This window comes from Maniola hyperantus, chromosome 2, assembly GCF_902806685.2.
Source record: "Maniola hyperantus chromosome 2, iAphHyp1.2, whole genome shotgun sequence".
Classification (NCBI taxonomy): Eukaryota; Metazoa; Arthropoda; class Insecta; order Lepidoptera; family Nymphalidae; genus Maniola; species Maniola hyperantus.
The window spans coordinates 8,545,707-8,572,732 of record NC_048537.1 but is presented as its reverse complement, the minus strand read 5'-3'; the positions used below and the strand labels follow the sequence as shown (position 1 = coordinate 8,572,732).

Sequence of the window (27,026 nt, the reverse complement as noted above, 5' to 3'; positions counted from 1 at the left end):
AACACTTTCAAATTTTGGTTTTTTAAACTGTGATAAGTAGTTTTTTTTTACTAAAGTGTCTTCTTCCTTTTACAAGTCATCGGTATAATATTATTAGGTAGTTATTCTATAGAATAACGTATTCTGTAAAATAGTAAATTATGTCTCGAATTTGCGAAGATTTATTATAGGATTTTTCTGTTTAATCTTCAGGAGGCGCGGCTGCACAAAGTGGGCGCATTGTGGTTGGTGCAGAACTCATCTCCGCTGGAGGACAGTCAATGGAAGGCTTTACAAGAACTCAAGCATGGGCTGCCCTAAAAGCATTGCCAGCTGGTCGGGTGGCTTTGGTTCTTAGAAACCCAAGTTCGTCAAATTAAATTATGTAAACAGTAGGCTAATATTTTTTAAATACGATTCTTACGTGATTTTTAATAATTTATTTAATTGGGAAATGATTAATATGTCCGTCGCACTAATTTAAATGAGTTTATTTGGATTTAAAAAACATTTTCAAAGTAACATGATACTTTAAATGCCTATTTTGGATTTGCGAATATAGACTACTCGATGAACTGATTTAGGAACGAAGGAGTTTTGAGTTTTTCTTTAATTTCAATGTTTATACTCACTCTTTAGTCAGCATTAGCAGATGCGTTGTACATAGTATTTTAATAATTCGGTGAAATTGATTAATAGCGTTTTATTCATAGCATTAATGCTATAAGGAATGTAATCAACAATTTGTTAAAAAAGAAACTATAATAATTTATTAATCTAGAAAATGTTAATACTAGTCTCGGTGGCAAATATGCGAAGTTTGTAGATAATTTTAATGTTGTATGCGACTTATTTGCATATTATATTGATTTGTATTCAAAAATATGGGTTTTATTGTGACAACATGAAGTTTTGTTTTGCGTGCCATTTTAAATTTATGTTTAAAGTTCTGCGAGATTGAGCATTTTAATAAATTGTTTCAATTGCATTTTTGTAATACCTACCTACGTAAAGATACTTTGTCTTGAAATAGAAATAAATATGTTAATCACAACATTTACTTGTCGTAGTTGATAAACAAAAACTATCTCTTTATAAGGAGAAAAAATCAATTTTCAAATTAATTGCCTTAGTATCTAAGAAATAACTCATGTTATTGTAGAATTACTCGTATATTCATATTATTTTTTCACTAATAAATAATACCTATTTTACTGTCATGTTAAATGATATCCCGGTCACTTGCCATGATTTTTTTATCAAAACTCTACCACTAAATAATTATCATTTTACAACATTAGGTTAATAATAATTATATTTGTAAATAGCTTGATTTGTTGTATTATTATTGTATTATTTATAAAATTATATATTTTTTTACTACCTGATAGCTTCTTATCTATGCATATTATTATGATGAGATTTTGCCATCATCATCAATTCATCGATTCTGTTTATGAAAAATATTTTTGATTAAGTTTATAAAATATAATCTCTGTAAATTTAAAGTTGTTTCCTTGCTCATTTGAATCCTTCAAAAATACTTATTCCGAAATAATATTGTTTCTTACTACCAGTGTTAACGTTAGGCACATCTGAATTTATTTCTTGTCGCTACCTATAGTCGACTCTACTGCTTTGTTTTTGTCAACAACTTCATTTATAGGTCTTGTACTCGAAAACAGACATTGTAATTTAGTTTTGTGATGTGCAAACGACATTCAAACTAAGGGTGGTAAAGCAATGTTATACGTAGTTGATGATATCTCAAACTTAAAAAATTCAAATGTAGGATTTGTGTTTAAGTCCTACGCCCTTCTAGTGGAGAGAGGCCAAGTATTTATTGCATTATTCCGAGCAATTTTTTTTGTTTTTGTTGTTGTTTGTGTTGACCACGTAGAATTTAAATATTAGATAGCATATACAAAAAACGTTTGCATAACTCTATGATATTTTCAATTTTAAGAAAAAATGAGAGCAATAAAACCATTTTCAAAAAATGCCAAGTATGAATTTAGATTGTTAATAAAGCAAGGAAAGTAATACAACAAATCTACTCGGGCTTACTTAGATCAACAATTTATTATTCATATAAATTAACATAATACGGTCTGCTCACGTTTATAAAATATGGGGATTTTGTCTCGAAATACGTAATACATAAATAGAAGAGATTTTAAGTAGGTAAGTATGAGGACGATTACGCACTGCACGATTCGAATCCATGAAAAATACGTTCCGAAGTAGTCATAGAGCTATTTGTATGGTAGTTTACGCACTAACTCCGACTTCCGTCATCCGAGTTCTCTCCGAAATCCGTGAAAATATCTCGGATGTGCCGCGGATTCAAATTGGACATAAATGACGTAGATATTATGTCAAACATGTCCACTAAATAGTTAGGATTTCGATCAGAGAACGGATTAGTGCGTAAGCAGTAGGTATCTGAGTTTGGCCCGATTTTTTATATCCGAATTTTCACGGACTCGGATCGGATGATTGCGTAACCGCTCTTACATTTTATGTTGTGCCATGTCGTAGCTTGGTAGGCTTTGAAACCTTTGATGTTTTAGATAAGATAGAGCGATGAGAAAAGTCACAATGAAATTTTAGATATGATTGAAAGAATTGAAACATCGACATTTAATACAAAAGTTTAGCTCGTTGATCTTATACTTAGTAACTCACTATTACATTTTTTTAAATACTACAAAAAATTACTTACATTGCTAATATAATTTACGGCTGTAAACTGATCCCTTGACTTTAACCTAAATTGACAGGTGTAAAATAAGTGGTATCCTTTTTGCAATGTTCCATGAGGCAAAGGATTTAATTACTTGTGGACCTTTCAACTACACACAGGGTGTAACCAGAACGCTAGCAAAAACGAAGACAGGTGATACTACTGATGAAATTTTTGTATTGTATATTTTGTAAAAGTTCACGATACATTGCAAATAAAACATCTGAATGAAGCTAGCGGTCAACAAACGTGTCGTAAAGAGGCCATTCGGAGTCAATGCCACATCGTAGGCGGGGCATTGACCTAAGGTTTGCACGCTATACATTGCGGAGTTGAAAAATACTAAATCATTAAAACTGCAAAAATATGCAATCGGTTATTGGTATTGGATTGTGTTTTGGTAATAAAACAATAACGCCAAGTTTTTGCTAGCGTTCTGGTAACAACCTGTATATAATACCTACCTACTTTGAATATTTGCACCGATTTACAAGATATTTGTGAACAAACAAATGGGCTTCTTATAATTCATAGCTATGACAGGTTTATACTTTTTTATAGACATAATTCTGTTGTAACAATTTTTAGTTCTAATAATTGACACGAATGTTGGGAACGCCAATATTGACCGGACTATGAGCTTTAGCTCTTTATAGCTCTTTACTTTGTGTTTCCTGCTTGCCTGTGTAAACTGCGAAATATTAGTTTCGTAGGTTATACAACTTTCGGTTTAAATTTTTGCTCACAAGTAAAATTACAAAGATGAAATATGTAATAAGATGACTACGCAATTCGTTGTATAACAGGTCCTTGTTTGCCTGATAGTTTATTTAATATTAATATAATATTATAAATATTTACTTAGGTACCATAATAATATATTATATATCTATTATACAAAAATATATTTTTATTTAAATAATATATATCCGTTACCTATCTGTTAGTATTTTCTGCCTAATCGGTAAACCAGGCTTATTTCGAACTATGCAGAAATAAAAAATGCTTTATGTATGTTACTTATGAAACTGTAACATTAAAAAGTGCATAGTTTACCCTACTTTGTATTATAAATATACATTACGATATTAAAATGAATATAAACATTAAATAATAATAATAGGTAGGTACCTACCTACTTGCAAATTCAGATAAATGCTGCTTTACAAATCCTTGTCCGTACCTATTAGTTTACATTAGATTTATATATCATCATTATGTTTATAACAAACGTTTCAAAAGCTGTCTTTGGATAGCTAGGTACACTGTATTTATTATACAATAAAAATTTATACAAAATATTATCCACTATATATTTCCGTCTCAAAAACTAGTAATAAGTACTCAACGACAATATTATGTTAATATTATAATATTATACATCTAGGGTTTATCTTCAATTACTAGCTATATATTATAGACGTAAATATGTACTTAAATATATATTTATAAAGATTATAAAATTAGGTTAGACACGCACAGTATCTAATTGTATAAGGAAGCCTACACCCGTGTTCGACACACTTTAAGGGGTTCTTATACGAAATTTAATTATTGTGTGGAGATTACACACATTTAGGCACATCCGAATTAAAATAATTATAACATATGTAATTTCGAAAATAGGACAGGTACCTAACAGAAGAAAAAACTATTTTATAAAAAATAAGCAAATGCTGACATCTTTAAAACTTATAATAGATATAAATATATAAATAATTAATAGATTCAGATCTGGTTTCTAGTTAAACAAATAGATACAACACTTGACTGTGAATTAATACCATAAACTTAATATCATACTCGTTTATATTAAGCTTATGAGTAGACTGCAGAAGCATGCCAGTGTTTAGTACCTAAGGATAATAAATATAAAAATCTATTTATACATAGTAAGACGAGTCGAAGTATAATATAGTTCTGCGAGTCAAGGTAGGGGTTCCCTGTTATACACGCAGTGCGCTTGTATGTGTAAGTACGACGCCTTTAATCGCGTGGTAAATGACGGCCATGACAAAGATAATATATTAAACAAGTACAGATCGCTAACTCTCTATTTAAAATTGTAACTAGTTCAAGACTATTACTAGATGGCGTCACTTGGTTCGTATGAAATATATTTTTTATGGATTTGACGAAATATCATATTTCACTTGTCTGGTTCATCAAATTTATTTATATTTAGTAACAAAATACAAAATTTTCACAACATCACCATCGGAAAAAGCTAATTCTTAATTTTAATTATTGACTCATTGAACTTTACGATATCCATAGCAAGTTCTATCTTTTGCTTTGGATAGCTGAAGTAGTATTACAAAATTCCAGTAGATGGCGTAACAAAATGACTTGTTACTTGAAAATAAAATTATTATTATAATTAAATATACTCACTGGTTGTTTTATTTATGCAATTTACCTATGTACGTGTACACGACAAAAAAGTGCAAAATGCGGCTTTTCATCAACAAGATATTTTCCTTTGGTAGGGATATCTTGTAAGGTTACAGATAGGTCACAGATTAGAGATTCTCTAATCTGTGGGTGCCAGTATGATTCCATAAATAAATTTAGCATCCCTGATTTATTCGAAAATGATACCAGCATTGGCCTGATCTTGATACCAACAGATGTTGGTAGGTATCAAGATACGACAGGTCACTCCCAAAATCCAAGCCAAGACGTCATGTGCTTCATAAAAAATTAAAATTTGAGTTGGCTCTAAATAAAATTGAGTTTCATCAGCTGTTCGATAGATGGCACTAAATAAATTCGATAACTCACATTTTAGCTTGCACAATAACACCATCACACTATAAGGAGTTGACCTACAAGGTACCGGCGACTTAAAGGAGTTTTACGCAAGCTTTAAATGAATGTATGACGTTAGCGATCTTACTTGTATATATTATCTTTGGCCATGATGACCCTTCAACTGTCAACATATGGTCCTAGCTACGTAGGCCAATTCGGGTCGCTCCTTTGTCGCACGATTGCTCTCTCTAGACGGCTTTGTCGAACCTCTGTATGTTAATATAATTTCCTTATTCAGTTTTGTGGCTCTATGCCACAACACTGAATAAGGAAATTATATTACATACAGAAATTATATACACACGAACGCACCAGGAAATCTCTACCTTAAGGCGTTGTCCTAATACAAGGCGATTGCGCGATCATCGTAAGTTCGCAAGAATTTCACTTGTACGAACGCGCAATCAAACAATATACTGATATCGAATAGGTGCCCTAATTGGCATTCGCGCGATGATCTATTTGATGCAAGCACGCGATGGCGATGGTCGCATCGCTTTTAGGTACTCCTGCGATGATCGCGTCGCTTAATCCCGCGATGATCGTGTGATTGCGTTGTATTCGGATAACGCCTATGAACTAAGAAGTTATAGTAAGTGTAGTCCTGTATTTACAATGTGGAGTAATTAGGAATGTATTGCGCCTGGAGCGGTTCCCCGCAGCAGGCGCAGGGCAGTCAGCGCGCCGGGGCCCGCCTGGCCACGCGCAGCAGTACGGGACCAGCTCGCACGTCCTTGAACAGCCTGATAGCTTCACTGTGGGTCAACCCGGCGGTGCCTCGACCGTTTACTGACATTATCTCGTCTCCTGAAAGGATGTTATTTTAAACTTCTATTAAACAGGTCAGTAGGTACTGGTAAATTAATAGGTAGGCATAGTCCGCGTCATATTGAGATGGCAATCGGGCTTAGAGGCGGGGGAACGCCCCACACACACGCACGTCACTTCTTGACAGACAGACAGACAGGCTGATAACAAAGTGATCCTATAAGGGTTCCGTTTTTCCTTTTGAGGTACGGAACCCTAAAAATTAAGTTTGTAAATGGTTCGGGCTGTGCGATGATTGTAGTTAGTCTAGTCAGTCAGGACAAGTCTTTTATAGGTATATTGTATTGTATAGATTGTGAATGAGGCATACGAAATTTCATGTTTTTATACATAGGCATTAGGCATGTTAAAAAATTAAATACTTAGATATGCATACTATTACTTATAACGTAAAAGTTGATTGAACAAACCAACGAAACAACTGATTATGTGAGCTACCTTTAGTTATAATTATTTAATAATGACTTAACTAACTTGCAGGTGTGCAGGGGTCATTTGTTATCCTGAATGACTTTTAAGGCTACAGCTGTTAACGGTCGTGGTGGAATGCACTCGTTAAACATCTATAGCACTTTTGTTATTATTTTAATACTTTCTCGAATAAGTCTACACAAGTTAGAGTCGATTGGAAATCATCGCATCATGTTTGTATTAATTATTCATGTTTTGATAGTTTCATGTGTTGCAAAGTTTATATATAAACTTTCATCTCATATTATACAACCCCTTGTGGAATTTGCAAAAAAGTATTTCTTAATAAATGAGACAGTAGGTTTTCTCTATAATGTAGAATTAAAGTTGTAAGCTGCGGATTGATAGATCAGTGAGTCAAGTAGATCATATGTTTTGTGTATCGTATTCGTATTTTCTTGTAAGTTAAAATAGGCGTGGGTAATAAATAATACGGAACCCTAAAAATGTACGAGTATACCTTCACGAAGCAAGCCAGATTCGGCAGCCTGACCATTGTTGAATATAGTTTTGACAAAAATGCCCATGTCTCCCCGCGGCGAGTCCCGGCCTCCAACTATGCTAAATCCAAGTCCTTTGCCACCCGCTGACTTTGTGAATCGAACCTGGAAATATGAAAATAGGGAAAACGTCAGAGTCAGTTACGAGTAGTCCCATCAGTGCAACTAGATGGCGATGATTCTGTATGAATATTGCATTGCATTTTGTATTGAATTGTAATTGTGCATTGTAAGGTCTACATCTCCTGAGGATGCTCCGGTGTCGGGGCGAAACGTGCGTCGAGTGTGTTTGGGATTTGTGTGGTGCTACGTGGTGGTGGTGCGTATTGCTTGCTTGGTGGCTGCTTCTTCCTGCATGTTTAGCAGTGGGAGGGCGGGCGGTACATTTCGCATGCTGCATGTTGCACCATACAGATTCGACCTGTTTCAGCGGATTATACCAAATTAAGTTTTTGGTTCATTGTATATCATGGACTTCCGCAAAGTAACGCCTGCTTCTATACGACGTGAGAAGTATTTTTGTGGAGTATAATACAACATCATTTTACCTCAAACGTGTGGGTGTCCCGCGGTTCAGGTGCGGGCGGCCGTTTATTAGTTTTTGGTGCGGACGTAGGAGGTGCCGGTGGAGGTCGGGCGGACCGGGGAGTCGAGCTCACTCTTAGCTCAGCGACACAGTTGCGTAGCTGTTGAATAGGCTCCTGCCGAACTTGTACTCGGGGCAACCTGTAAGGTTCTTCCCACAATCGTTCTGCAGCTTCTGAAGTAAATCGGTTGTAACCGTTCCTGTACATAGTCTCCACTTCAACATTTTCACTGTAAGGCCTGCTTCGGATCTCTTTGCCATTTTTCTTGCGTTCTAGTCCGTAACTGTAATCTACTATATCTCTACTTTCATCATCTTGATTTATTAAAGGTGTACGATCACGAGATACTTCTTTCGCTCTGTACACGTTTGGAGAGCTACACCGTCTTCGAATCGTGGCGCTTTGTCGAGTCGGTGAAGGGGATGGAGGTGTCCTAACAGCACTTGGGCTAGGGACGTAAAATGTTGAGGGTTGTTGCTGTGGAGGTGCAAGAACATCGTGAGCCGATAGAGCTCGTCTTCGCAATCCACCACCCAGTTTTCCAAGAGCTCGGAGCAAATCTGGTGCCCCACTAGTCACTCGTAATGAAGCAGTTGTATACACTTTGCCCCGATGTCTAAACGAGAGTTTTGAGGGTGGAGCGGGCGAACAATGTGATGGTGGTCTCGGAGGCGATGGCGAACACCGCACTGGGCTCGGTTCACGATTTCCATTACCAGATCCAGGTCGCAACCGTGAACATCGACGCCGTAACTTTCTCCATCTTTGAGACAGGTTCGCGTTCCAGCTTTCTTCTGGAAAAATGCATCGAGTTTTATAAATATAAATTGCATAGTAAGAGCGTATAAACCGGTCTCTTATGACATTTCAGAGAGCTTAAATTAATTACACGGTCAAGTATAACTTGAAATGCTTGTTGGTTATTGCACAATTTTAGTCATGAAATTGAATAGTTACAGCGCAGTGATTATTTTGGATTTATTTTCTCAATGCCAAGCGTTTAATTAAGAATCAAGGATGGCTTCTTAAAGTATCGTTTAAGTACCTTTTTTATTGGTATCCGCATCGGAAGCATAGTCGTGTGTTCGAAGCGGCGGCGCAGGCGGGGTGGCGGGTGCAGCGAAACTGTGTCTTAGCGGCGTCATCCTTAGCAACCGAGGCCGGTCGCCGCCGCCGCGGGATCCCCATGCCGGGGCTCCCATTGTCAGTGCACCTGTAAAGTATAAAGAGAAATATCAGTTGAAGAACCGAGGTCATTGGAGCATGCGAGATATTGTCCAATTTTTAGAGTTATTTCAAAGAACACCGACGAGCAAAACGTATGTCTCTTATTGCGATACAATTCACAGACGAGTAGGTATATTCATTCGAAAGGGGTATTTACAATACAATAGTTTGTTTTTGGTCAGTTAGCGTTAATACACTACACATTAGCAACTAAGATGTTCAAGATCTGGTAAAATATAAATGTACTATTACAAAGCACTCCGGCGCGACGTGCACGTTCTTTGGAATTTCCAGTCTCTTATGCCCTGAGGATGAAGGAATTTTAGTGGGCAGAAATACCACATAGCCGATCTCTCCCCACAGAGATCGTATACTTATAATGTCTTAAGAAGATTCTCCCATTCAACGAAAAAATGGTAGAAATACTATTGTGAATTTTTGATTAAAATTTCTAGGACTAGGTACCTATATTTTTTAAGCCTTATTATCACAGATGAAGAATGATGATCATGATATTTTTTAATTTATTAATAGGTACTACTCTGAGAGGAGACCAGTTCTCAGTAGTGGGCCGGTAATCGGTTAATCATGATGAGGTAAGTACCTACTATTTTGTTAGGTAGGTACGTGAATCAGTGAAAACGTTATCATAGAGTTCAATTAACACGTCACCAGGCAAAATAAGGTTAAGTGCCTCTCCTATCTCTTACCGAATTGGTAAAATACGTCTTTCGTGTTGATAACCAATTTTTTGTAAAACACATTTAAGTCGCGCTATATTGTGCCAACAGGAAAATTATTGCAACTATTACTACTAATGATAAATAAAGTAACTTTAATGACAAGGTATGATAAGTTATTTATTATTCGTTACAGTCTTACAAGAATTACTTTTGAAATATGTTACTACCAAAAGTAAATGAACCACTTACAACTCAAGAAGGGAACCATCTGGTGTTGTATGTTCCCCGATTACTCGAAGACGCCTGGACCGATTTAGAAAATTATTTTTTGTTTGAAAGGGTATTCGAAGTGGTCCCATATAAATTTGGCGAAGATCTGATGAATATGGAATGGAATTCCTCAACTGATAAGAGTAGATTGCTCGCGATCAGTGTAATAGCTCAGTAAAAAGTAGGTTTTTAACCAGGCATAACATATTTTAATACATGGGGCCACTAAAAATTGTGAAACTCTACATATTGTTTCTCCACATTGGCACGTCATTGGCACCGACTCCAAAAATATTATTATAGAACTACGTATATTAATAAATTACTTACAATACTTTTTACTTTTTAGTGGTTGTGGTAAGGTATTGAAGTCTGTTTTTATATATTTTTTTATTTTACACGCAATCTATATCTTCTCTATAATAAAAAAATGCATCACTAAATGTGTTGCTCATCGCAAATCTCGAGAACCGCTGAACCGATATCGCCAATACTTTTTTTAAGTACGAGGATGGTTCTTACGGAGAGAAAAATTTAATTCAACCTCCCCCTCAATTTTCTAAACTCCACCCGAGCGAAGCCGGGGCGTGTCAGCTAGTAAATGATAAAAATAAATAAATGTCACCGGGTAATTAATGTTCTCCCTAATATAGTTCGTACAGTGTTTTAATAAATAACAAAATAAGTCGGTCGATGGCCATAACCGAGTACCCATACAAAGGTATACCGCCATAACACCCACTCCGTGTGGGTTTAGGTCAGCAAATAGTCAACATCCGGTGATCAGTGGCTGCTATGTATTTGTATCTATATGATCGCTAATTGGATATATAATCCAGTTGGTAGTGCTTCTGAAAACATTTTAGGTATAATGACCTTCAATGTGCCTTTCCCTGTAAACATATTGGTATATAAGTCCCGCAAATTGCTATTGCGCTGGAACCATGTCTCATTAACATCGAAATGAAGTCATTTTGACATCAGCCGAAATAAAAACATACCACCAGCTCGAAACTTTAGTCTAGTGCTGACGTCACTTAAATGGCGGCCACGCGCATTAGCAATTTGTGGGAGTTATATTATAATTTATAACCAATAATATTTATTTATAATAATTATCCCAAGAAAACTCCTACCGCTATTTTATTATCAAATCAAAATGGACAGGATTCATGACTCTCAGCAATACAACGAAGATTAAGCAGAAGGAAACCTTGCATCTTTATCCTTATCTATACTTATCAAAAAGATTTATTAATTACCTATTTTGAATAAATCATTTGACTTTGACTTTGACTTATTTAATCTGCAACTGCAAATTAAATAAGTATAGATAGCTGAAGATTAAGTTACCTAATAATAATTAATTAGACGGCAGCTTCGCAAAAGGGGAACATAGAATCAAAGATACATAATGATCACTATTATAGTGTTATCCATTACATTGTTTTATAAGGTTTTATATAAAATTCTGGTGTTATCATAAAAATGTCAGACTAACTTCATTCAACCCACTTTAATCAACTGTGTAGGTGTGTGAACGGTCCACTTCCACGACTATATAATCGTAACTGTAAGTATATTGAAATTACGTACTTATAGAGCAGCTGGTGTCACAAGCACTCAAAGAAAAACAAAAACTCCCAAAAAAGTTCTAAAATAAAATTATCATTAGTACGGGGGGCGGTGCGTCGAATGCGTCCGCGGCAGTGCGGTGCTTTGCGGATATCCGGCGAGAAACGGCGATGCGTTCCCCATACAGAGTAAGCTTATAGTCCTACCTTCAATTCAAAATTAAACAGAAAGCTACTGAATATGTATAATAGATAGCTCTTTTCCCTTTTCACTAGATGCACGTTGAGACATTTTCTATAAAACAAAATTTGCTTTGCAGGGAAGTACATGTTTTCTCTTAACAGACTCAACTTTTTCCTTATACATAGGTTTATCATTATACATTACGTCATGTATCACGAAATTTAACAAATCCAATCGTATGAAAATAGAGCTAGACTTTTTTGTCAATAAAAAAAAAAAATGCCGAGTTACGAAAAGCGGTGATAGCCCAGTGGTGAGGTGAAGACGTCGGCCTTCTATTGGGGAAATCGTGGGTCTGATCTCGGGCATGCACCTCTAGCTTATTGGAGCAATGTGCTTTTTCAGCAATTAGGTAAATATCATTTGCTTTAACGGTAAAGGAAACATCGTTACGAGACCCTGCATTGTGCTAGGAGTAGGTACGAAAATAGTACAACGGGCGGGGTTTGAACCGTCAACCTTTTTCGGTTTTCAATCCACTCCTTTACCGGTTGAGCTATTGAGGCTATAAATATAATGATGATGATAATGATTCTTGCAGGAAGTTAGCAAAGTTATACAGTCTCATTTACTTAGAAGTTGCTAGATACACTTTGAACTATATTAATTTTGGTCTAATAGTGCTTATAGAACCAAATGAACTTGGGTTAGAAAAAGTATCAATAAGCCCCAAGCGTTTTTGGATCGCGTGCTAAGAATGATAATGTCTGGAATGTTTCAACCGTACTCTTTATTGGCCTTTACGTGCAAGTACTGTATGACCATTATGAGTGCACGATATTAATGCTATAATTATACTTTGGGCACCAATCGAATTATACAACGAACATTGCTTAATAAGTTCGATACGACAAAAATTAACATACATCAATCGTACGACAGTAATAATTGTAAATCATGTCTTCAACCACATGGACAACGTACCTTCATAAATGACATAATATGACTTACGGGTTCTTTACCTCGTATTTGGTACGTAATTTACCACTGTCCTCGCTTTCACATAAGTATAGCCATTTTAACTTAATATGTGGTGCATCAGCATTGATAATAATGAGTAACATGATATCAGCCTATGGCTCGTTACTAATAAAATCTCTGAGAGAGTTTGTTACCAGTTTAACTCAACGTTTGCAGTTAGGTACTATCTTACTGATTGGCCCAAGTGGTATAAATTGACAGTAATGAAGCAAATATGGGCCAGTCTAGGGCCAGTATATTGTTAGATACGTTAAGAATAGGATAATGCCCGCGATTAATATTACTAATTTCATCGCAAGGGTCCGTAAAAAGAGTGTTTGTCTCTAGAGAAAGATAAACAGGAGAATGTAATTAAATTCCGGGTTTCCCTGATCAGGGGGTCTTTGTTCCCGATAGATCACCCTGCGGTCAAATGACATGGGGAGAGAGATTTATTGCAAGCTCGGGGAAACAATTTGCTACGTCATTACTTTTATCTACTTATACCTACGTGTCCTTTTATAATTTTTCCATGTTTATAGAACGTAGAATAAATATGTAGGTGCAAGACGTATATTTTTTTATTGTGAATTTTGAAATGCCAAATCAGTTTTTTGCTTACTGGCCGTTATGGTTCTTGCCCTTGGGTGCCAACCTTGTTCAGTCCTTGGTCCTTGACTAGTTTTAAAGTTATTGAGTCCGCATAACTAAAGTGGGACGTTTTTCTTATTAAATTAAGTAAGTACAATTATATAGTAGTATATTACAATTAGGCTACCTACTTAGAAATGCGATAATACTTCAGCTAATTCTTTTATATCAGAAAATAAATATTTTACTTAGAACTGGGATAAGAGTTACCTAAGTTCACCTAGCTTATCCCATATTTTGAACTGGAAAACTGCCAAAATGAAATTGAATAGACAAAATTGTTTTGATTAATAGTAGTGTCGATGTAGTTTTGAACGCATCGTTAATTTGCAGAGGAAGGTACCGTTGTGTGCCGAATTCGGACTGGTCACTGCTCTTCCGGCTCTATGCAAGTCTGTTACTCGTCACACACAGGAAACAACGTCTAAATAAAACTCAAAGATGACGTTTAAATGGATAAAGTTGAAATTAATTATTTCATAATTATCTTATAATGGAATTGCGTTCACTATATTATACAGTTAAGTAATTTTAATAAAAGTTTGGCGACATATTTTAAACGGAATAAAGTAAATACTTAAATAAAATTTATCAGTCTATTTGTACATTAAACTTATAAATATAAATTCGTTTATTTATTTTGCGCCATTTAGTTAATCGAAGTTATTTATGATTACTAAATATTTGTAACTTATGTCAGTAACATTTAATTTGAGTTATTGATGATTCATAAATCACACATTACATTATTTAGTACATTTTTATGTAAGTAAATATTTTTTGTTTCTTCTATAATATATTGTTTAGTAATGTAATCACATATTATTATGCCAATTAACAGTTAATTTATATGAATATTTTATTTATATAAAAATATTGTGTAGATAGTTTGGCTAGAATCAGGTTTCCATAAATATCCATTAACTTCATCATCCTATTTCCATTTCTTATTCGTTCGCAACGCCTTTGTGACATATTTAAGTAGTAGATACCTACTAGCTGATACTAGCGACCCGCGCCGGCTTCACACGCGTAGCTTATTACAATTTACGAAGGCATCTCTAATTTTTTTGAAAATAAAATAGTGCCTATGTTACTCAAGAATAATGTAGCTTTCTACTGGTGAAAGAATTTTCAAAATCGGTTCAGTAGTTCTAGGGATTACACCTTACCAAACAAACGTAAAAACTTTACCTCTTTATAATATTAGTATAGATGAAGCGCCATTTAATTTTTTAAAAATCAAATCTCTTGCTAAGTAGGTATGTAAATGTTAAGGCACGTGTGTTATTATACCTACATTTCAAAACGAGTTACACCTACATAGTTATATTTTGTATACCCACCTTATACGCATAACATCTAATTCTTTCAAATTCAGATATTTTCTAATGCTGTTTATTAAATACTAGCTGATCCCCGCGGCTTCGCCCGCGTGTATATGATATAGCCTATGTCACTCAGAAATAATGTAGCTTTCGATTGGTGAAAGAATTTTCAAAATCGGTTCAGTAGTTCCAAAGATTACCCCCTACAAACAAACTTAACGACATTACCTCTTTATATAATAGTATAGATATAGATATAGATATAGAATAGATAATAGTAGTTTTTAAATCATTACATGAGGCAATCATCAATCAGAACTTCATAGGTTTGATTCTCAAATATATATTAGGTATCCTGATTAATTTAAATTTCGAGAAAATTCAAAATGAAACAATAACTAAGCAAAATCTTATTTACAGAGTCGGGAAATAATAATCATAAATCACTAAGTATAATATTTTATTCACAATCAATTTGTAGCGCCCTATTGATTAGTAGAAAACAGGTAAACGTTTTAATATGATTATGATACTTCTTACCAAAATATGTTCCCAATTAGTATTTCTCACGTCGGAAGTTCATTTGCCTCATTTTGCATAATAAAACGTGTGAATATTTCAAAGTAAAGCATACCCCGTTATTTGTGAGCCAATTAACATTGCCCAGAAGGGTGCCTGGACTAATTAGTTCTAATTGTTATAGGTACGTGCCCACTGCCTATGCATGTTGTTTGGTATTTGTGAAACACTATGTTTGTGATATATTATGTATACCTACCTAGGTAAGTTTTTGTTCACACGTTCTAGGGCTTCTGGTAGCTCTCAGGAATGCAGGTTGCCTCACGATGTTTTCCTTCACCGATGAATCTTGTAATAATTTTATTTAATTGATTAAAACGCACAAAGTGAGGTGCTTGCCCCCGCCGCCCGGGATCTAACCCCGTAGGAAATAGGTTTCCTCTCGAATAGAAGGCCGAAGTTTTAACAACATAACTAGACTATCACCGCTTCACCACTTACAAAGTGAGAAAATAATCTATAACATAAAAATGAATCACTAAATGCGTTGCTCATCTCGAGAACAGCTGAACCGATTTCGCTTATTCTTTTTTTATTTCTTTGAAGTACGAGGATGGTTCTTACGGAGAGAAAAATTTAAAAAATTTGAATCGACTGTTAGGCGTAACGAAGTTCGCCAGGGCAGCTAGTTCATTTCTGAATATTCATCGTTTTGATTTATGGGAAGGCGGTTTTTTATAAGTATGACTACGGAACCCTATTCTATGCGTGTTCTATTTTAATTTCCACTAGACTAGTTTTCTAAAATATTTATTGTATAATATGTATAACAAAGTGGTCTATGTCACTTGCCAGGTTTTAATTATATTCAAATAAAAATTAAGTGAATCCGTTGATGATGTTGCATGATTGAAGGAAAGTGGCGTGAGAAATGCCATGCCATCCTGTAGGAATCGTTTATTTTCCGGGATAAAAAGTGACCTACATCACTCTCCAGGTCTTGAACTATAACCATGGTAAAAATCACGTCGAACCGTTGCTTTATTACGTGATTGAAGGACAAACCAACACACCAACAAAAACACACTTTCGCATTTATATTTTTTATTTATTTATATGATATGGGTAGTCAGTGTTCTTTTATGATATTTTCTTCTTATTATTTTGTTTGCCATGTTTGTTTCTACCGCAATCTGGCTAGTGAAGTTTTGTAATAAACCGCATAAAAACAAACTGTAATGTAACGGAGAAATAATATAATACTATCGAGGAATACAATAACCACAATGCTATTGTATTATGTTTACGTAATAAGTGCACATGGCAAAAACATAAAGTCAAGGATAACAGAGTCGCGATTACCTTCAGCTTCATTGCACGCGTAGGTAGGTAATTATACTGCCTATACATACATACAAGGTGTAACCAGAATGCTAGCAAAAACTTAGCGTTATTGTTTATACTACTTAAACACAATCCAATACCAATAACCATTTGCCTCATTTTATAGTTTTAGTGATTTAGTAATTTTGAACCCCGCCATGTATGTATAGCGTGCAAACCCCGCCATGTAAACTCGGGTCAATGCCCTCCTACGACGTGGCATTGACTCCGAATGGCCTGCTTATGCAAAGTTCGTTGACCTCTAGCGTCCGTCAGATGTTTTATTTGCAATATATCGTGAACTTTTACAAAATTCGGGAAGTATTTTTGGATTTTTTCGCGTCTTTTTTGGTGTTATCATATCAGTAATCATCAGTAAGAAGCATCACCTGTCTTCATTTTTGCTAGCGTTCTGGTTACACCCTGTATATTATTAATTAACAAAACCACTGTAGCGAAAACGATAAATATCTATAATATACCTACTTTAATTTTCCTTAGTTGACTTAAAAGATAAACAAATCGCACAAACCTTCTCGGAGAAAAGCGTAAGCAACGTGATATTTTGCCCGGACCTTCTGGGATTAGGTTTTCGCTTATAATAATATCATGATTTAATTGTCTTAACTCTTACCGACCAAGTCTGCTAAGGTGCGAATTATTAATTACTAGAGGATGCCGGAGGAGGACGGACAGACGGACGGACGGACGGACGGACGGACGGACGGACGGATGGACGGACGGACGGACGGAGACAGACAGACAGACCTATAAGGGTTCCTTTTTCCTCTTGAGGTACGGAACCCTAAAAACTTAGCAAATAAAACTGTAAATGTAAGAAGTACCTTAACATGTTTTAGCTCTTGTTTAATATGAAAATATTGAAGGTAAGGGATGTTCCCTGACCCTTATAAATTCTTATCAGGGGACAAAATAGCACGTGTTACTTAGCTAGAATTAAATAAAAAACCGGCCAAGTGCGAGTCAGGCTCGCGCAATGAGGGTTTTCCGTAGTACAGTCGTATTTTTTCGACATTTTGCACGATAATTCAAAAACTATGATGCATAAAAAGAAATAAAATCTGTTTTAGAATGTATAGGTGAAGACCTTTCATATGATACCCCACTTGATATAGTTATCTCACTTCGAAACTTGAAAATACTAATTATTAGTTCATGACCACAATTTTTTTTTTGTGTGATTTCCCTAAATTCACGGTTTTCAGATTTGTCCCCAAATGTCAGCTATAAGATGTACTTACCTTCCAAATTTCATGATTCTAGGTCAACGGGAAGGTTTCTTGACAAACAGACGGACAGACAGACAGACAGACAACAAAGTGATCCTATAAGAGTTCCGTTTTTCCTTTTGAAGTACGGAACCCTAAAAAGTAAGTGTAACCGTGCCTTTGCAGCGCCCACACTTGTTAACAAACTGAGATTTATGCGTAACTACGAGGGCGATAAACGCGCAACTGGCTGAGGAATGTGGCCCGAGTTGTATTGTTGTTGTTTTGACACATTCAAATAAGTCGTTAAAATGAAATGCAGGCGTGAATCATAAAAACATTTCTTATTATGCTCTGTATTCTATCAGTTATCTAATTGTGGCTAATTCCGTTGTACACAATCTCTAAGCTAATCTAAAATGACATATCTAAATCTATTGCTATCCCTTTCATAGTGTTGCTTGCGGAAAAGGATAGCGCTAGATTTTATGACCTGTTAATGAGATTAGTTATGAGATTAGACCTGTTAATTTAGTTTAGTTTAGAGATTGTGTACAAGAGAAGAGAATCGGCCCCAGAGCGTTTAAAATGTTCGAGGGCTTCCAAAATATGTATAGTCCGTACAAAAGGACTCCTCACGCGCCATTTTAACTCTATGGGTCAACTGTCATGTCATAAGTACGATTCACCCTTAGATGAATGGGTTCACCCATCACCTTTAAAATGAGGACTAAAATCGTACTTTTGACATGAAATTTGATACATAAAGTTAAAATGGCGCGTGAGGAATTAAATTTTTTGCGAATACGAACTTTTAGTTTAATAGGTTGTTAGTCTATATAGTTAATACCTTTCATGATAGGTATATACTTATACTATAAATATGCGAAAGTGTGTCCGTCTATCTATATAGACGGACACACTTTCGCATATTTATATACACTTTACACACACACTAGGTCACTTAGCTATTTTTAATCCCGGAAAATTAAAGAGTTCATACGGGTTTTTTTTAAACCTAAATTCACGCGGTCAAAGCCACGGGCATCTAACATCAAAAGAAACTACTTACAAAACTAGAAAAATAATACGTGATTTTCAGAAAATAGGCAACCCTAATTACAGCAGATGTCAGCTGTTATTTATTACTTTAGTTCACAATACTGTACGCTATCGAACTGAGAAAACTTCTCAGCGCTATTACTCTAGATCTCAAACGATCGTTCTGGGAAATGGCTTCTCTTACTTATCTACTATTATGTTGATCAGTCGCCTTTATTCTATTTTCTCAGGTGAAATCATTTGCTCTAGTTTTGTTGTAACGTTTGTTAAGCGACTGTCTTCCTTGATTAATAGAAAGTTGCATATAGGGGCATAATAAAAGATTGACGACTGAATAAAACGTAACAGATTATATTTTACATTCTAATTTTATACCTACCATGATATATAAAATTGGTTTATTAAACACTAGCTCATGCCCACGACTTTGTCCTTGTGGACTACACAAATTTCAAAGGCCTATTTTACCCCCTTAGAGGTTGAATTTTCAAAAATACTTTCTTAGCGGATTAGATGTTTACGTTATAATAGCTATCTGCGTTCTGCATGCTAAATTTCAACCCGAACCGTCCAGTGGTTTGAGCTGTGCGTTGATAGATCAGTCAGTCAGTCAGACAGCTTTTCCTTTTATATGTATATATGTATAATACATAGATTCATAAAACATATTGGTTTAAGTAGGTAGATACATATTATCATGCATTTATGCTACCTGAAAGATACCTAATATTATAATGTTCACATAGAGACATTGATATGTTTGAATTGTGAAAGATTATTACATAGAAATATATTATCGGAAATAACAAACATAGAATGGATTGGATATCATGTTGCTGCAATAAAAAAAATCGGAAGAGAATGTCGACGTACCAATTAAGACAATTTTCATAAAAAGAGCTCTCATATAAATACTTTTAATGATTTGTATAAGTAAAAATGGTACTAGGTACCTACCAATGTATATTTAACTCCCAAAATATATAAATAGCGCTTATAAACCATGTGCTTCTACATTTATCTTATTTTTTACACAGGTAAGTACCTAAGTACAGTGATATGAATGAAATGTACCTACTCAATATCATAAATTATAATCTAATTCTGATAATAGAGATTTAATAGCAGTACGATTTCCTTACTTAGTATTTCGTGAGAATATGTTGAAATTTATTATTCAATATAATATTATGTAAGTAGTTATACTTATATTATCTATAAGAGTATTCTTATACTCTTGATAACATTAAATTACGTAAACTTAATAGATAGTATGAAAATAAAATAATATAGACAAATTTTTAGTTCCTAGCGTTAGTTTTCAGTAGGTAGTTTTTTTCTTAAATTAATGAGGTATGTGTGCTTAAACTAAAGAAAATAGGTACCTACCTAAGTAGCTGGTCACTAAAGAAAAATATATTTATATACATAGTTTGTACTTAGTGCCTATTGCCTATAAAGGTATAGTGCAGTCAATATTAACTGGCGTGATTCCACTTGAGACCGTCATTAGCAATAACAATAGGATTACATTCGACATGTCACGTAAGCAATAGGGGTGATAAACCAAACACTCATAGAGCCCATTCATTTTTATAGGAGCCGGTTCAACCTTATATATTTTGTTGCAAATCAACCAGTGTTGATACTTTTGAATTCACCCGCCACGACTTAATCGTATTGTTATTGCTAATGACGGTCTCAAGTGGAAACACGCCAGTTAATATTGAATGCACTATAACTATGTGAATAGGTAGGTACTTCGTCTATATTAAATAGTGTGTGACTAAAGAATGTACGAGTGGGATCAAATCAATAGATGAGACTAGAATATACTTATTAACGTTACTTTGCTTAGAATGAATGTAGGATAAGAATTTCGTAAAAGTAAAAGTAGGTACCTATGTGCGTGTATCATGTTTAGTCTTTAGTAAGTACCGTATCGTGATAAGAAAGTGAAGACGATTACAAGTTATAGCCTACAATAGTGATCACTATTAAAGCTTTCGTTTTGTGTTTTTATAAGATTTCGCCGAGTCGAGACACTCGCGCTTTAATGGCCAAAAATGTGTTAAAGCTGCCCAGGTAGAAAGATTTAGACTAAAATACTATATTCAAGTGAACAACGGTTTACACGGTCCATCTGTTGGCGGCTATAGGCTACCTTTTATCTTGGAAAATCAAATAGTTCTCACGGGATTTTTATAAACTTTAATCCACGTGGAGCAATTAGCGAGCATCATCTATTTGGTACAGATATTGCTTGGATCGCGGAGATGGGCATAGGCTGAATTTTATCCCGGAAAATCTAATTTCCCACTAGACTTTCAAAAAACTCGTAGCTTTATTAATTATCACCACTATATCATCTTACAAATCAACAATTTTGACTATCCGTAAGGGCAGAGATAATTTATTACTTGTAAATAAATTATCTCTGGTAAGGGTAACAAGGGTAAGGGTAACCTATTCTGATTAAATAATTTGACTTTGACTTTGACCAAAATCTGCGCAGGCTAATTTATATACTAGGTAGTAGCTGTAGCCTGTACCTACTTACATAAATTATGTTATTTATTTTTTTTAAAGTCAAGAAATGCAGTAGGCTTGACTTTTTTGAAAGTCGTAAAATGTAATTTGTTAGTTAGGTATTTGCAGTTAAAAGGCTTACACAAAGAGTGTTATTGTGAAGTGCCGGTCCAGAAATTTTTCTATTCAGCGCTGTCGTTGACCGCCCTCTCATGTATCTCGACGATGTAGGTATAAAGAAGCCATTGTCCCCATGTCGGCTTCATTATCTGACGTGGGAGACCTAACGTATTTATTTTCTCGTATCCATCTAGGTTTATCATCCAATCTTGTTTTATGCAACATTGTACATATTATGTACAACGTAGTAACGTAGATAAATTTTCTTTACGTTAAGCTTTAACTTTCCCTTGTAGGTATAATCGGCTAGCTTTTCAGTGCCCATCTGTTTGACTAATTTTGATGTTTTGGTACAGAGATAGCTCGCATTCCGGAAATGGACAGAGGCTACTTTTTGTTCCAGAGAATCAAAGATTTCCCATGGGATTCTTAGAAAAACAAAATCCACGTGGACCAAGCTGCGGGTATTTGGTTCTGAGATACTTAGCTTGCATCCTAGAAACGGGCATAGCCTATACATTTTATCCCAGAAAATCGAAGAGTTCTCACTGCATTTGAAAAAATAACCGTTCAAGTGCGAGTCGGACTCGTACACGAAGGGTTCCGTAGTCCGTACAATCGTACAAGATTATGTACTTTTTTTTACATGGCGGCCATTTTTTATTTATTATTTGTTGTTAAAGCGGCAATTCTGCTCTATTTTTCTTCACAAAGGGTTTTTGTCGTCAAAAGCACTCTGTGAAAATTTCAATTCTCTACCTATTCCGGTTCATGTGATACAGCCCGCTGACGGACAAACGGACGGACGGACAAATGGACGAACGGGTATCGGAGGCTTGGTGATGAGGTCCGTTTGGCATCGTTCGTCGTTCGTACTTCGTACGTACGAATCCCTAAAAACTAAATTCACACGGACGAAGTCACGGACATCTTCTACTTAGTATAGGAAAATTTGCTGTTCTGTCATTCAATACCGGCTTAATCATTTTATTTTAAACTGCAAAATTAACTCCTTTTTCTATTATCTACTACTACTAAACTACTAAACTACTATTTTCGAACAAAATATTAAATATTTAATATAATAATTGTCAAAATATGGTAAGTATTTAATTCAGTCAGTAATAATATGTAATTCAGTCCCACAAACCATTCGGTCCGTACTGCAGCACACTTTGCCAGATTGCCATAGTAAAGAAATTATGAAGATCGGACCTCGCGGTCCAGTTATATGTATCTACTCTAACATAATTTAAGTAACTATAAAAAACCGGTCAAGTGCGAGTCGGACTCGTACACAAAGGGTTCCGTACCATCGTACACGGTATACCTAACTTTTATGTACAACACTGCAAGTTAATGACGGACTGTGCCATCTACCTAACCTATAGGTATGTGATTTAGTAATTTTTTGGTTATTTTTGTGATGTAATAACCAATTCACGGTTTTCGGATTTTCCCCTTTATTTGTGCTATGAGCCCTACCTACCTGCCAAATTTCACGATTCTAAATCAACGGGACCCTATAGGACCCTATAGGTTTTCTTGACAGACTACACAGACAGACAGGCAGGCGACAGACAGACAACAGAGTGATCCTATTCGGGTTCCTTTTTTTCTTTTGAGGTACAGAACCCTAAAAACGAAGGAATGTATTATCTACATGGGTGGTTAGTCTGTTTGAACTCAAGTCGTAAATCAGGAACACGTAAATTTATCTTCATAGCTTGTTGATTTTGACGTAAGTCACAAACGTAACGTAAACGCAGGCTCAGCTAGTTTTGTAAATAAATGATTTCCTTGAATTGAAAAACTGAACTCTTTGAAATCTGTTTATTTACAGCCTTTTTATACTTTGTTTTCCCACACATATAATGGCTTTAGGTGCAACGCACACTGGCAGAGTGGAGCGGCATCTTTCCTGATTACAATATGATAACAACTCAATAATTCAAACTATAAATAATGCATGGGAAATACTTTGGATAAAGTACATATTTAGTCCTATAAAATCCATTGGCTACCTATAATACCTTTACCTATATTATTTTTAAAATAAAATATTGAATTAAAATATATATTTATAATTTATAATTTATTTATTCTTCAAATTTACATATGAACATAAACAATACGAACGGAAACGGTAATAGCTGTGTTAGTTAAAAAAAACTGTGTTACGGCTATACTATATATTCATTTGTAGCTAAGACCTCACAACATGGCGTTAATTTATACCTAGTAAATTTTTACATTTTATCAGCATATTTTTAAATTTTCTGCTTTGCTTTTCTGTTCATTTCTGCAGCTGAAGCTTGAAACGGTGGTAGAGTTAAGAACTTTCATAAGCGCCTTTAGAGAAAATCTACATGAAATACATATCCACCTACGGGTACTACGGTGACTTTTGAAGCTTTGCTCCATATGAGTCATAGTTTAACAGAACTATCTGATACATACTGTTTGATAAACATATCAAAATATCGACTTGAGGTATAAACTGCTTTACTATTATAGAATATTGGGTCTCCCTACCGCAAGTAGTTGCCAACTGTTATGTAAACATTGAAATACAATAAACTAGTTAGAGGAGGTATGTAGCCTACACAGGATACATTAGTATTAGCTTTGTAGTTTTGCTTCGTGACTTGTAAAATAACGTGAAAGGTTGCAGAATGCAGATTCATGTCAAATATGTTGTCGGCTGTTATAGATCAAGGACTTTTGAATAGTTGGAACACCACACCAAGCCAATAACGAGGATTACCATTATTTTACATATATATACTGTTATTTCAAATTGAACGTATTTCAAAATAGGAAATTGTAATATAACTCTCTATTCATTTACTTTCATTTGGTCTTTTTAAATAATACCATTAAAGTACTGGTATTGCAGGTATTGTAATGTACTTACAAATTTTTCGAGCTTTATATATATTTTACAATATTATTAAGATTTGCATAGTAAATTACACAAAATAATATGATTTCATGATCTGCCTGTACAATACACAGTAGAGAGGAAGGTAAAATTGATTAAAGGACACAATTAGTTACCAATTTTGAGCTCATTTACGGAAATGTTTAATAAATCAAATTTTCTTTTAATCAAAATCCAAGTTTTGTATGTATAACAAAGTAAACAAGTAAATTAAGTAATGGTAAACAAAACATTACCTAGCTACCTAATGTACCCAAGACAAACGTGCAAAAATGAAATTCAAAACAATAATAATTATAATAATCGTTCCAGGATGTAACGCTCTCTAAGCTGCTTAATAAGAATAACATAACTGTTAGGCTTATACGTTTAACCCACACATTACCTTATTGGTACTCATGTTCGCCTGTGGTAATGACCTAACGCCTTCGCTGGAAGGAGGACACGATAAACTTTTGGTAAGGATGTTCATTATATTAGAAGCGAATGAGTCAGATTGGATTAACGTCATTGCCATAAAAACGTTATTTTAAATTGCTATCAACAATCGAGCCGACTAGTTTATTAATTACAACGGCGATAACGTATTTCTGAAGAACAGGTTTTTAATCACCAGGATCTATTTATTATTTCAACCTAGATATCTAGACTTGTCACTTTTACACGGTTACCACTTGACCAGCGTGGTCCGTTAAGTATGAAACAGGAGCACTCTCGTTTGACGAGTTATCTACTACAAGTTATTCGATTCCCACTCCCAGTTAGCAATAACATTGTTTTTATCCGGAAAAATTAAAATCGTACAACAGGTAGTTTTAGAGCAAGTGCAAATCGGCGGACCGGAATATTGTAGCAGATTTTTCTCTGCGGTCTCCGAGTACCTACCTATTAAAATCTTATTTCGGTTGGATATGTAAATCTAAACTATGAATTCGTACAATAGAAACAAAATTGACCCTACCTATGCAAAATCTTGATTTTTAATAAAGCCATTTTAAAATTTGCATTAGGACCACTTTTGCACTGAACTTAAACTATTTCTAGCTATGTAGCTACGTTTTACTTTCTACCTACGTGATTTTTATAGTCCTTTATGTACATATTCTTATTATTATATTATTATAGTGCTACAAATTGATAACAATCGTCGTTCAAGTTTTCTCTTATACCTTTACTCTTGACCCGTTTTATAGTATTCTCATGTTAAACTATTAGGTTATGTAAGCGGTTACACAATCCGCAAGACATCATTTGCACAACAAAGGGTGTTATAACAATACGAATGGATTAATCGTCTAATGGATTGATGTGCGTTACAATAGGCACCGCAATATGCATGCCGTATAGGTAATAAACTGACACCCTCGTTGGATGAATGCACTACGAACAGACCGACATATTACAATCGAAATCAAAGGAGAATGGCATCTATGCTCTGGGAAATAGGATGAGGGTATACGTAGACGGGATTTTGGTACAATTGTCTAGCGGAGTGTGGCGAGTGACTACGTAGGGCCGAATGTAAGGGGTCGGAACACCCCAGTGCAATGCACAGCTAACTGTGTTTTTTATAAGCATTTAGTTATAAACTTTCCAGCTGACTGAAGAGTACGTTAAATTTTATCATTAATACTTAGAAATTAGAGAAGGTAACTGGAGAAAAAAATCCTTTAATAATTAAATTTAGGCTTCACTGTGCCTAATTAAGCAAAATCATTAAAAACATTTTACAGCTAATAATGAACTACATATTTGCAGTAAAATTCATGTCGACCGTACTTCGGAAATTTATTTTTGTTACAAAATTCTAAGTGGAGTCGTTGAAATTTAAAAATACGCCTCTAAAGTCTAATGTTTGTTTGTTAACACAAAGTAGTAGTATCTTCATTAATAATTAATTCAAAACCAGACTATATAATAGACTCATTTTTTTTCAAACTTAACAGATGTCATCTCCTATATTAGGTAGGTACGTTGACGTACGTCATTGTAAAGTCGTTACATTCAAAATGAAACCGTCTCAAAGTTTAAAATAAAATTAATGGTTTTTCAGATTAAATAATTTTCATTGTCTACACATTAAAGAGTCAGTTTAATTAGTTTTTAGTACAGATTAATACAAGTTCAACATACCGAATAAAGACTCGATTTTGGGAATCGCAGAAATCCGAATGAAAAACCGCTCACTTCAGGAGCGATTCTTCTGTTTTTTCAATTCATCGATTTAACTTCGTATGGACCACAAAATATGCACTCAAGTTTACGGGTATCGATCCTCAACAGATGCACACAATAACACAGCCGGCGTCAGTATACGTTCGTCGCCGCCAACGGTTGATTTAATACTAACATAACCTCAAACCTTAAAAATTACGCAG

The 27,026-nt window shown here is 34.9% G+C and overlaps 2 protein-coding genes across 6 annotated transcripts in view; one reads left to right on the top strand and one right to left on the bottom strand.

Moving 5' to 3' along the window:
• Positions 1-2,203, top strand: part of LOC117992663 (probable serine/threonine-protein kinase nek3) — a 64,768-nt gene extending 62,565 nt beyond the window's left edge. For both annotated transcript variants that reach the window (XM_034980383.2, XM_034980378.2), the window contains exon 8: positions 193-2,203. In XM_034980383.2, the coding sequence (XP_034836274.1) occupies positions 193-359 (167 nt within the window). In that variant the 3' untranslated portion in view covers positions 360-2,203. The remainder of the gene's footprint in view (positions 1-192) is intronic.
• On the bottom strand, positions 2,043-27,003 carry LOC117992774 (uncharacterized). 4 transcript variants are annotated; one of them, XM_034980492.2, is made up of 5 exons: positions 26,782-27,003; positions 8,971-9,138; positions 7,887-8,719; positions 7,299-7,443; positions 2,043-6,346 (listed from the first exon to the last, which is right to left on the bottom strand). In XM_034980492.2, exons 2-5 carry the CDS (start codon positions 9,125-9,127, stop codon positions 6,216-6,218), a joined length of 1,266 nt encoding a protein of 421 aa, XP_034836383.1. In that variant the 5' UTR covers positions 9,128-9,138; positions 26,782-27,003; the 3' UTR covers positions 2,043-6,215. The 4 variants fall into 4 exon arrangements, with proteins under 4 accessions (XP_034836383.1, XP_069360139.1, XP_069360125.1 ...); XM_069504038.1 differs by having other exon boundaries at positions 7,887-8,716; XM_069504024.1 differs by lacking the exon at positions 26,782-27,003 and adding an exon at positions 15,641-15,834.
• Positions 27,004-27,026: the final 23 nt, after the last annotated feature.